This window comes from Taudactylus pleione, unplaced genomic scaffold, assembly GCF_031769625.1.
Source record: "Taudactylus pleione unplaced genomic scaffold, aTauple2 ptg000190l, whole genome shotgun sequence".
NCBI lineage: Eukaryota > Metazoa > Chordata > Amphibia > Anura > Myobatrachidae > Taudactylus > Taudactylus pleione.
In genome coordinates, this window is record NW_028284592.1 from 3,733,681 (window position 1) to 3,747,368 (window position 13,688).

At 39.1% G+C, this 13,688-nt stretch overlaps 1 protein-coding gene across 1 annotated transcript in view; it reads left to right on the top strand.

The window, feature by feature from the left end:
* Positions 1–13,688, top strand: part of RFX3 (regulatory factor X3) — a 374,165-nt gene that overhangs the window by 321,565 nt on the left and 38,912 nt on the right. The window contains exons 7-8 of the mRNA XM_088476634.1: positions 4,644–4,825; positions 8,114–8,233. Coding sequence (XP_088332760.1) covers positions 4,644–4,825; positions 8,114–8,233 — 302 coding nt within the window. The remainder of the gene's footprint in view (positions 1–4,643; positions 4,826–8,113; positions 8,234–13,688) is intronic.

Here is a 13,688-nt window from a genome sequence, read left to right on the forward strand (position 1 = left end):
AGGGCCAGGACAAGAGATCCCTCAGCAGCCATAATGGATGCGCTGGCAGTGAGGTGGGACTTCAAGCTGGAGTATATCTTTCCTCCAATTTCCCTCCACCTGAGGGTCCTCAGAAAATTCAAGCAGAAAGGTGGCACAGTAATACTAGTAGCTCCTACTTGGCCCAGGCGCCATTAGTTCACCGACATATGGAATCTATCCATAGACACTCCGTTTCCTCTTCCTCTATGGCTGGATCTGTTAGCAAAGGGTCCCTGCCTGCATCAGGACTTACCTCGTCTGTCTTTGTTGGCGTGGCTCTTGAGTCTTTCATATTAAGAGCCAAAGGTTTCTCCAGCTCTGTAATTCAGACATGCTTTGGGCATGAAAGCCTTCCTCTGCCCGCAATATATTACTATATTACAGAGTTTGACATTCTTTTGGTCAATGGTATTCTCACAGAAACTATGACCCTAAGGTTTTTAGGGTTTCCTGGGTACTATCTTTTTTCCAGGCTGGCTTAGACCTCGGTCTCCACCTGGCCACCCTGAGAGTACAGGTTTCTGTGCTGTCAGTTTGGTTCCAGCGAAGGATTGCTTCTCTGCCAGATGTTAGAATTTTTTTTCCGGGTGTACTCTGAGTTCAACCACCCTTTGTCCCACTGGTGGCACAGTGGGATTTGTCTTTGGTTCTCTTAATGGGCTACAGGCTCCCCCATTTGAACCTCTGGACTCAGTAGATTTGAAGAGGTTGACAGCGAAGACACTTTTTCTCCTCACTATCTTTTCTGCACGCAGAGTCTCTGATTTGGCAGCGCTCTCTTGTCGCTCACACTTTTTGATTTTTCACCAGGATAGAGCTGTTCCTCCGTACATGGGCCTTCCTATGGTTGTGTCCTGTTTTCATGTGATTGAAGAGATTGTGGATCCAGCTTTTCAGTCTTCAGACCTATCTGTAGGTGAAGCCTCCCTGGATGTGGTTCGTGCTCTCCGTGTCTACGTGGATCATACAAACCATTTTAGAAAATCAGATGCTCTTTTTGTGTTACATGGTTTTCAAAAAATGAGGCTGGCCAGCTAACAAACAAACTCTGGCTTGATGGTTGCGTATGACTATCTTTCAGGCTTACACACAGGCTGATCTCCCTGTTCCAAACACGGCGACAGCACATTCTACTCGGTCTGTGGGACCATCATGGGCGTTTTGTTGTGTTGCCTCTGCTGAACACTTGTGCAAGGTGGCCACGTGGTCTTCTGTCCACACCTTTGACACTTTTGCCTCACAGGATGCTTCCTTTGGGCATAGGATTCTCCTTTCTGCTCAGAAGCGTCCCCACCCTTAGGGGAACTGCTTTGGGACATCCCCATGGTATCCCTGTGGATCCCTATAGACCCTGAAGAAGAAAATAAGAGCTGTGGTAGACTTACCTTTGTTAACTCATTTTTTCCGAGGTCCATAGGGTCCACAGGGCACCCACCCTGACGCACCTGGCTCCATTGGGTAATTTTTCTTTCAGTCACGGATTCCCTCATCTTGTGTGAGAGTGTTTCTGGTGTACATTGTTCTTCCTTCTCTTCTTTCCTTCTCCTGCCTTGGGCTTGTTTACAAAACAGAATGCCTGTGGCCAGGGGCTAGGTATATGTGGAGGAGGACCTGAGGCATCCTAGGAGCTGAAAGCTTAACTGGTGCCTGGATCACTCCAACCACATTTCCCCATTGTATCCCTGTATACCCTATGGACCTCGAAGAAAAAGAGTTAACAAAGGTAAGCTACCATAACTCTTATTTTTCATTGACTTTTGTGGAAATTAAGGGATAATAAATACACTAAGCTTGGCAGTCACAAGTTCTCTGCCATTGCTGCAAAGCTTATTTCATAAAGATAAAGCAATATGGTCATATCAATATTGTTGTTTAGGAGATGCTGTGTTCGCTGCCATTTATATTACTCCAGTCACCCTCTTTTACAACAAGCAGAATATCAATGAGATATAATGAAACATATTCTATACGTGCCATTCACAACAGGAAGGCTCTTTGGCCATATTAATAGCAAGCCTCACCTGCATTGTGTTTTTGTACAAAACAACATGAAATCTAAATGCAGAAGCCAAGACTCTTTGATCTTGATGTTCTATTCTTGTGTACTCGAGTTCTGTACACCTGGGACCAGAGCACTTCTGTAGCTGAAGGAAACCTCAGAGTGACTATTATATTTTGTGTATTTATAATTGGTTTTCATTCAGCAGACCCCATCAATGCACCATTATTTTGTTTAGCTCTTGTTTTTTCCTCCTATTTGATTTGAATTTTTATTCATCCCTTCCTTTATCTAGTACATTTTTCAGCCTTTATTATTCTTCTATAAATGTTGTCCAAGGTGTGGTTATGTGCCACAGTAATTAAATAAAGCATTGGTCAGTTTATACATGTATGTGCTCTTATATGTTCATGATAATTTAAAAAAATGTCCAATGTCTTAAAATCCGGTGTGCAGATTAGTTTTTCTTTTTATTTGCGATCTTCCACCCACGGCCTCTTCGGATTCTCATGCGTCCTCTCCCTCTTTCTTGGAACATTGGGTCAGTGTAAATACAGATTACAGCTAGATAAGAAAAGTATACACTTTATAGAGTAGAAGTCCTTCATATGATATGTGGGAGTGAAGTTGGAAATCATTAATATATTTTTGCTACTTTGAAGCAATTTTACACTCTAAGATCAGAACTCTTATTTACCTGTAATGCTAATGTAGAATAGCATGCTGAGTTTAAAACTCAGTGCACACCTTTATTACACATTTTCTATATAATACACAGTAACAGTAATTTATGTAGATTCTATTATATTTGTATACATTGTACTTACGTTTGTCATTTACCAGTGTTTAATAATCTAATAATTCTAATAATTCTCATTATATTGTTATATATTAATTTTTTTTTTTTGCAAGGCTTTTACATTATAAAAAAATTAGAAACCCCATATTATCTTCAAAGGATGACTTTGGCGTAATGGAATCAACATAAATGCCCTCGACCTAATATATTTTAGTGATCAAGGTTCCACTGTGATTTCTAGTTTACACTAATAGGTACACTATGCAATATATGAAATGAACTCATAAGGATTATACACTCATCTACCTATTGACTTTTTTCCATCCAGTGGCATCAGGTTCTCAAATTCTTAACTGTAACTTATAATCATGAAATCGATCACTTTCCCCTTGGATTTATGGACATATATTCAGTTGACCTTTGCATAGTAAGAGCAAATACTTCTAGAACAGCAGAGGAAGGACACTCAGTCATGATGCATGGTAAAGGGTCATTATGGTCACTGTTTACAGACTCTTACAGTGGCAGGTTTCATGTTTTGTGTATTTGTCTAATGCTTTTTCTTATCATTCCAACTTTTCCAACTTTACTGTTCATGCTGTAGCTGAACAGAAATACCAGTTGCCAATGACTTCTTTAGTATTGGACCTTGGTGATGAGAGGGGGTTTAGGAGTCAGGTATTAATTGTGCAGGCTTGTCTGGGCAGCCCAGTGGAGGCTTGGCAGGCCATGGATGTGGAGCAAGGCCTACCCCTTTGGATCGCACACTTTTCTGACTGATTGGGAATGCCATGCCACCTCTCTAGTACCAGGGCCTAGGAATTGTTTCAGCGACCCTGCTGTTTGAGGCTGATAATACTGCTGCCTAACAATAGCCACAGGTACTATCCTTTCTACCAGCTACAATTGTTATTCACTACTGTATCTCATGTATAATGTGTTCCCTACACAACATAGATTGTAAGCTTGTTTAGGCAGTGACATCTCTACTTTCTGCTTGATATCATTGTATGTAACTTGTTTGTGTCCTTTAATGACCATTGTGTAATATGTGAGCACTACTATTATATATATATATATATATATATATATATATATATATATACATACATTCATAAACATTGCTGTTTAGTTCGGATTTCCTTGCCTATTTTTCCTTAGCACTTTCAGTAAATGCAAAGAAAAGCCGGACCCATACTAACTGTCATAAAACAATTGCAAATACAGCCAGCTCTCTGGTGCATATAATTATAAAAGTATTGCCCACTAGGGGAAAGAGGAAATTGGAAGCACTTCCTGATAACTAGAGCAAAGAGATTAAATTGCCCATCTCCAGCTGTTTTTAAAAGAAAGCAATTGCACTTTCTAGTACAATTTTAATTCAAAAGCTGGACTTGTAATGGCAATATATGAGATCAATTGCTCATTTTAGTCCTATATTAGTTGAAGTCTTTAAATAGCCACTTTATACAATATTTAGAACCAGCTTTTTACATTTTTGGTTTGCATTGTTTACACATTTTGAAACCAACTAAGGAAGAAGTATGACTGCAGTTTGTATTGTGACAGTGCAAATCAATGCTCAGTGTAAGCAGCACTAAATAGTCTTCACTCAGAAGTAGACCTTAATATAGAAACATACCTTGTTGCCATCACTGAGGAGGGCAGATGTTATGTAAGTCAACATTTTGTGACAAAAACGGGCCACTTTCTCACTATGTTGTGCTATAATGCTCATTAACATGTGGCTTATTAGAAGTATGCTTGTATTTTGATAATGTTATATAGGAGTTTTAATTCTGAGTATACTTTTTTTTGTTCTAGCTCCAGTGGTTGTTGGATAACTATGAGACCGCTGAAGGAGTGAGTCTTCCCAGAAGTACTCTTTACAATCATTACCTTAGACACTGTCAAGAGCACAAGCTAGATCCAGTGAATGCTGCATCCTTTGGAAAACTTATCCGCTCCATATTCATGGGACTACGAACAAGAAGACTGGGGACTAGGTTAGTATGGGAGCCAGCTTCTCCTGTTCTACTTGTTGTCATTGTATAGAACACTACTAAGGGGGAAATGTATCAAGCGATAAAGTGGAGAAAGATAAAGTTTACGGACTGTGGGCCTCATTTATCAACGAGTTTTATCATTCACAATGCGTAATAAAACTTTTTGCGGATGATAAATGGTGCTCAAGCTAATCTGTTACCAACTGTCATTTTTCAACAGATGACATTAGGAGCTGATTGGCTGGAGCACCATTATCACACGCAGCAAGTTTTATTACTCGTTATGAAGATAAAACTCATTGATAAATGAGGCCCTGTGTTTGAAAAATGTCAGCAGCTATTTGGCTGGTACTTTATCTCTCTTGATAGATCTCCCCCTGAGTCTTTTGCCTCTTACTGAAAACCAGTAAATCTGACCACAAGTTACAAAAGATTAGAGCAGAGGTTCTTAACGTCTTCATCTGGGTTCCAAATCCTATCTATGAATAATCTTCCCATGTACTAATGTAAATAACACCTTAATACTATCAGGTTTACCAGATAAATTTTCTTTACGAAGCTTAATTAGAACATACCAGTTTATGGGCTGGATTCAATTAGCTGCGAAAAGCCGTGGTTTGGTGAAAAGTTTTCGCCTGTGTGAACTTTGTACACAAAAATGCGTATTGTGCAATCCTATTGTCGAATTTTTCGCACATGCGAATTCTCCATAGACAAAAACTGGAGAACTATTTTCACCATCTCAGAGCAGGTGAAAAGTTGTGCAAAATCCCAATTTTTTCTTAAAAATGGACAACACCCCACCCTCCCCTAATGACAAATTAGGCAAAAATATTTTTTAATTAACCTAATTTGGCCAATAATTACATAATTTTTGAGGTGAAAAATGTTAAAGTGTTGGAAAATGGGATTAAAGTAGTGAGTCAGGTGTTTTGGGGGGCTGTATGGATGTGACATGTTTTTGAAACATTGCAGGTGGCTGTACCTGGTGTATTTAAAGAAAAAAATTAAAAGTGCATTTGTGTGACTGAAAAATATACTTGCACCCATTTTAATACACCCCAAATTTAACTGCAGCATTTATTTTGAAATTGCTTTATATAATTTTTCAAATGTTATACAAATATGCATATTACAGCCATTTAACACAATTTAATAACACAAAATACTTTTATTAGGGCCACTATTACACTTCTAAATTGATTTCCTATGTCAGTTAGCCTTTTTATGGGGTACAGACAGATTTCCCCAAAATGTGCTGTACTTTTTGCTGGTTAATCCACGAACAGTTTTTGTGCGAATGCGTTTTCATGTTTCTTGCAATTGGATAGTATGAAAGATGCAAAAGTATCACACCAAAACACCCGAAGTGTGCGAAAACTTCTCCGACATTAAGTTTTTGCTATATCGTGTCTAAATGAATTCCCATCTTCAATATATATTCTTGTTGGACATAATTCGCTACAGCTAAAGAATGTTTTCTTTTGTTAATGTATATTGGTAAAATACATCAAATGTGTCCTCATACATCTAGCCTCAATACGCTATGCAGCATGAGTGAGCTGCCAGGTCCCATACAACTCTGCTAACGTCTGGCATCTTTTATTGCAGAGAATGCGTCTAAGTTGCTATGCTATACGACTAGGAAGCACCAGCAGACTGTGCTGATTAATTTGATATGTGACACTTGTATATCTGTGTGCACCTGAGTCTGCATTTGAACCACAACAGAACTTGGAATGAAAAAAGCTGTGACCTTTACTTAGTAGCAGTCTGTATACAGACTCAGGCTCAGTCGCATCACAGATATGCAAGTGTCACATATCATATTAATCAGCAAAGTCTGTTGGTGCGTCATAGTCACATCGCTTTGTGACTTACAGTACACACATTTTCAGCAAAAAATACGCAAAAAATACACCCGGTGCTAGCAGAGTCTCACGGGACATGGTGCACCAAGATGTTTTTTTTTACCACGTCTGCAGCAAAGATGTATAAGGACACATCTGTACTGATTTTTGTGCGTATGTGTGTGTTTAATGTCTAGAAATGATATGTTAGAATTAATAGTGCAAAAGAGGAATGGAAATTGGTGTTTTTTGTTACAGTGCAAAAATTCTTAGACCACATACTGTACAAAGTGTACAATTTTCTAAATTGTTTTTTAAGAACAGAAATACTGTAGTTGCCTGTTGCTGCTTTCACTGTCTACAGAATGCTATATACAAAATGTAGCATAATTCTTAGCAATACGAGGCTCATAATATTTGGTTCAAAAAGTTGTATAGACTCCTTGTTCCTATATATTCTAGTTTTGTAGACAGTTCCCTACTTATACCAGTGCTACAGCTCAAATTTGAAATGCTTGTTTCCCTATAATACAGAATCTCTATTAACCTTACATTTGTAATATTAGGTTCCTGTATGTATATTACTGTCTTTGGCACAAACTCCAACTAACACTGGTTGCCCGCAATAAACACAAGATAAAAGAAACAATTATTTTACTCCTAAAATTATTCTGTTGCCTGGACCGGTTTCTGTTCCTCCTCATTCTGGGTGTATTGTAAATACGATCTTTGAAGATATATCTTGCAGTTGGTAAACTGGAGCACAGTGTACTTGTTTTGGAATACAACTGACATAAGCAATAAGGAAGTTTGGTAAATTTGAGTGATGAAAGATCAAGTATGACAAGGCATTATTGAAAATATCAATTACTGATTTTATTACCTATCTTTAGCATCATTTATGCATTTCCATAAACTAAGAGGATTTTATATAATCAAACTCAAATGCTTATTACATATAACTTACTTTACATAAAGAGCTGATTACTAGTTTCATAAGAAGTTTAAAAACAAATTCAAACCACCTACAACTGCTTTGTATAAAATTTAGTTAATCCTGCCATGTTTTATTTCAAATAAGATATACTAACTACCCTTTCTGCTATGAAATAAATACAATCCCTGGGTCGGGCAATTATAATTAACTTACTTATTTGTTAAGCTTTCATGCTGACAGTCGGTATTTATTAGTAGATTATAAGAATTGTTCCTAATCATGCTCTGTATAATTAGAATTATGCAGAATACATTATCGTGCAGTTTAAGTCACGGTTTACAATTCTTTACATATCTACTAATAAAGACCAATTTTTGGAAGTATGGAAATTGCAGTGAATATAGAAATATGCATATTTACATGTGCAAATTACTGTATAATATATAATTATCATGGCTATCTTGCTGTACAGATTTCTATTCATTACTTCTTTTTTCAAAGGGGTAACTCCAAATACCATTATTATGGGATTCGTGTCAAGCCAGATTCCCCTCTTAATCGGTTACAAGAGGACATGCAATATATGGCTATGAGACAGCAACCCATGCAGCAGAAACAGAGGTAAGTGGCATCACTGTTGTATCTACCATGTAAGCCAGGTGTAACAGTAATTTGCTCTATATATCGTTTTTAGACTTTTGAAAGTGTACTATTTTTTCCAGGTTGGTGTTTTTATAGTCATTCAAATGATTAAATTCCTTTTTTATTAGGACATGTACCTTTTCTTGGGATGTAGTTGGCATCCCGGCGTGCAGGATGCCGGCAGTCACAATACTGGCACCGGATTCCCGACGGAGAATCTGTTGGAGAGTACAGGGAATCCATTACAGAGGAGGTCAAGAGTCCTTATCATAGACTGGTCCTAACAGCGCTTGTGAACCACTCCATTTTATTCTATTTGTAAACTGTGCTGGGGGCTTGGTTCTTCAGACCCTCTCCAAAAGGAGAAGGGCCGTTTTCCCCCCATCCCCCAGAAGGCCCCACTGAGGGGAAAAAGGAATCTTCAGAGCCCCTTTGCCGAAGCTACAGGGTCCCCTTGACATCCCCGACTCCCGGAACCAAAAGACCCCAGAGGGGGCAAGGGTCTTTGGGTCTCCAGTCACCGCAAGGCTCTGGGCCACCCCTTTCTCCCCAGGGTTGCTCAAAGCTTTCCCCTGGGCAATGGATTTTTTAGCTCTCCCCAGAAGGAAAGAACCTCATATGACTTGGGGAGGGGGCATCTCATAAGGGTCTACACCCAAAACCCCACAAATGTAAAAAAACACACACACAGACACTTAAAACATTAAAAAGTGTGGTGAAGTGTCAAAAAACATTTGAGCGCAAAAATAAATAAATTAATAACTAAGCTCCAGCCTTTCAGCTGGGAATATAAAATATTATCATTGCCCCGAACACAAGGCTAGGCCAAAGGAAAAATTATGCTATCCCCTCCTAGAGGAGAAAGGCCCCGTTTCTCCATTTTCCCTAAGAGCCAAAAGGCCCTATTGAGGAGAAAGAGTAATCTACAGAACCCCTTTGCCGAAGCTAGGTGTTCTCTTGACATGCCCACCTCCGGAGTCAAAATGCCCCTGAGGGGGCAAGGGTCTTCATGTTTCCCTCTGATGCAAGGATCGGGGTCACCCCTTTCTCCCCAGGGTTGACCGAAGGTTCCCCCTGGGGAATGGATTCTTAAGCTTTCCAGAGTAGGAAAGAGCCTCAAATGATTTAGGGAGAGGGTGTCCCATAAGGGTCTACACCCAAAGCCCCACAAATCTGAAAACACACACACACAAAACATAAAAAGGTGTGGTGAAGTGCCAAAACACATGCTAAAAAGTTCAAGCGCAAAATAAATTAATAAACCTCAGCCTTTCATCCGGGAATATATAAAATTACCATTGCCCTGGCCATAAGGCTAAAACAAAGGAAAAATTGCGTTGCCTGAAAAAAAGAAGTGCAAAGTGCCATACTAAGTGCAGTGGAGCGGTCCATCACCGTTGACTTTTCAGGCACCCCTGGCTCAGGCAGCACCAGGGGCACAAAGCATCTCAGGCATCAAGCAGCCGACCTATTGGCGGCCAGAAGACCAAGTTGCGATCCATCGTCTACTGGGGGTGTACATAGGCATTTGCACCTGATCTTAGCCAAAAGGCAGATAAACATAATGATAGATGAATTTGCAATCAGCCAGTCAAAAGCAGTTAGGTAGAGCTAATGACCACTATGATCATCAGGGTGTATTTGCACATGGCCTCACACTTGCAAATAATACATCTTGGACAAGTATTAATATTTCTCTGTGTCAGTCTGCATCAATTACATGAACAATCCCTTACTATATACCCATTTTAGTCTACTACTTCCCTACATTATCCCACCGCTCGCTAGTTCAGGTTCACTCATATTTGCATATGGAAACATGCCTTTTCTAAAGTATTACATATTTTACACTTTACAAACTGACATAAAGCTTGGTACACACAGAACGATCTGCACAACCAACGATATCGCTGAACGATTTCCCTTGAACTTTTCTGTAGTGCAGGACAAACGATATTGGGTGTACACATTGAAAGATATCTATGATAGAAATGTTTCAGTGAAGTCATCCTGCCACATCTCTGAACATGCAAATCGTGATGAAATCGTCCAAGTTGGCCTGCATGTATGGATGGCCGTATCGTTATCGTCCATGCGAGAACGCGCATCCTTGGTCGTTTGTTGGTCGTTCGCTGCATAAAAATGAATGATATGAACGATATCGTTATCGTTCATAAATATCGTACCTTGTATACGCAGCTTAAGCTTAACCTGGCATCAGCTCTAGAGTGTATAAGAGAGAACACAGACACCAAAATTGGAGTACTACCATTTCATTATGTGCTGCCCACAGGTGGTATATTCTTTTATTTTTAACATTAGATCAGGAAACCTTTTAAGATTTGGAACACAGAACAGCACTTACTAGGTTTGTATTTTAAAAGCTCAAAAAAATTTGTGCTGCCAGTGTTGGCTTTAAAATGCTCTTTCTGGAAGTTCTTAATTAGAGTTTGCTGACTGTTCAGACGCCTTTCCATGTCAAAGCAGTGGGTGGACATTCACGCACATGTGGGCTGAATTCTCCATAATTTCAGTGTAGGAGATTCTATGCTGTGCCCCAGGGTATATTGTAAAGAAGATGGAAATCATTAGGAAATGTTGTGCTAAGGTTAGTTTTGTTAAATCATCTCATAGACTACATGTTTATAATGTTCATGCCGAGTGTGAGCTTAATTGTAGTTGTGTCATTCTTTACTCTGCTGCTCTAACAGCAATTAATATAAAATAAACAGCAAAGCATCATTTCGTCCTTAATCTAACCATTCTTTGATGTTCCACATATTCTACCCAACATAATAATGTCACGATCTATAGACCAGGTTTCATTAAATACAAACCTTTTTCAATATGCATATCAAACTAAAGCCTTAGGAAGAAACGTGTCAGTCGCTTCTCATACTCTGGTCAAAAAAGTGTCCGAAACTGTTAGCAAAGATTTTAAATAATCACTGAAACATTTTATTTTTAACAACTTTACAGTATGTGGCTTTTAATGCCACTTTTTGTTAGTGAGTAAGTAAGGGATTGTGATGGGATTAGGATGTGATATACAAACAAGAATGAAGATTTGAAATGAAAGAAAATGCATAAGGCTGATTTCATATGTAATCAACTGAGCACCGTCAGAAATGCATTTACATAGAAAATGGTATTTCATTCAAAAGTTCCACTTCAAGCTATAAGTAAAATAAACAGCTAGAAAAAAGTAAACACTTTCTTGCCTTTGACAAGGAACAGAGTGCCTGATTCATAACGGATTACAACTGCAACAGCGCAAGCAGATCGGCCAATGGTGCGTACTGCGTATGCACCGCAGTGTGCGTGTGTGAGTTAGCATTGCGACCACTTACACGAGTACAAAGCCATCACAGAACGAGGGACGGGACGTCAGCAGTTGGGGGTGGTGACGGGGGAGTGGTTGGAGAAACGCAGGCGTGCCTGTCCGTTTGAACGCCTTTTCCTGGGCGTGCATAAATTAGACACTGCAATGGCATACGCAGCTAAAGTACTTGCGACGACAATTGCAATTTCTGAGTCAGGTCAGACCCGCTGTAATTCTGCGTGAGGGTCTGATGTATCGCAAAGTCTTACGGATGTGCGAAAGTGGTAGTAGGCGTCTCTATGCCGGGTGAGCAGTTGCAGACATTAGCATATTTTCACAGCTGAACTGCATGCGTAATCACAGCTACAATAGCGATCCGTAATGAATCAGGCCCAGAATCTCTATGCATGGCAATATATCAGACACTTTCAAGGTGTTTTCGTGTGGTCCTAATTGTAATAATTAAAAATACCAACATTGTGTTGCATAACTAGATTTAATATTTTTAAACTGAGAGTGACCCTTACCAAAAGTTATCTAGCCCTGGATACAGGTACTACAGTGTCCTTACTCAGCTTTGCTCTCAGCTTTAAACATATTCACCAGAGTGATGCCAGATTTTACTCTAAGGCTTTGCGAGTGTACAGTATTTTGTGGGTTGGGTATGATATGTTGATATTCATAATGTCAATATGTCGTCCTGGTCATGATGTTAACATTGACCATGTCTACAGTTATTATGTACACAGTAATTAAATGTTGACATGTTAGAATGTTGTCATATCGTCCCTGGTGGCCCATTGGTGACTTACCTGCTCCCGATAACTGCAGTGGCTCCAGTATGGCTTCTGGATCCCACTTCCGGATCAGACATCTGATCCTCCCAGCATTTGGATGAGTATTTCTTCCCTAGTCCCTAATCCTCCCCCTAGTGCCTAACACTAACCTCACCTCCACTGTAGCCTAATCCTACACCACACCGCTCCGCAGCCTACTCCTCCCACCAGTAGCCTAACCCTAATGTCAACAATCTGATAAAGAATACATTTCATCTGTTGACATTCTGAGAATGTCAACATCATAACTATTGACATTGTGGTGTCGACATTATGAATTGTCATTGTCGACCTTTTTATTACATCCTGTAGTTTCGCACTGCCATCACTACTGTACTATACTTAACAAAGACTTTCAATTGCACGAAATTCACACAAATATTTGCTTAAAAGTAGCATAATATCAGCAAAAAAGCAATATAATATTATGGAAAAGTAGCATCAAAATAGGGGAAAAGAAGCATAATATTTAGGGAAAAGTAGCATAATATCAGTAAAAAATAAGTATAATATTAGGGGAAAAGTAGCAAAGAGTATCACTATTACTGTCTATACAGAAGACTGACTAGATGTGGAAAAATCATGTGATACATATAAATTATAATAGAGTTATCTCTGATGTTCATGAAATACAACAATGTACAGTATGACAACACAACTTTCCACATTAATGCGCCTTATCAATCTTATGTATAGAAAGCGATGATTAGTAGTCTTCATGCTCTTTGCTACTTTTCACTAATATGATGTTACTTTTCCCCTAATATTATGCTACTTTTTTGCTAATATTATACTATTTTTACGGAAATATATGTACACATTTTGCGCATTTGAAAGTGCTACTTTTGTCCATATTTCATATAGATGAATATGCACGTTTTGAGAGAAGGTTCACATTTCGAACAGCCTATAACATAGCACACCACGCTATCCAATACTGTGGTGCGAGACAGAGGGGTGTTTTTTTAGCGCAATGTAAGCATGGGCCACAACTTTACAGTACCTATACATTATGAGGCAGTTGTAGTCCTCCTATAGGTACCTTCCCAAATAATGCAGCAATAGAAAAACAGCAAGTTGGTCATGCAATAGATGACAGGTCCACTTTAAAAAGTGGCGTTGCAGCCATAGTTGTATCCTTAAACTATAGAGCAGTTGAATCAGCTACTTCATATACCAACTGACCACTCTGCTTTGCTGCTTATTGCAAAGGTAGTTTACAAAATAATATTCCTATCCCTGGAATTAACAATAAAGCAATCAGCAGTGTTTTTAA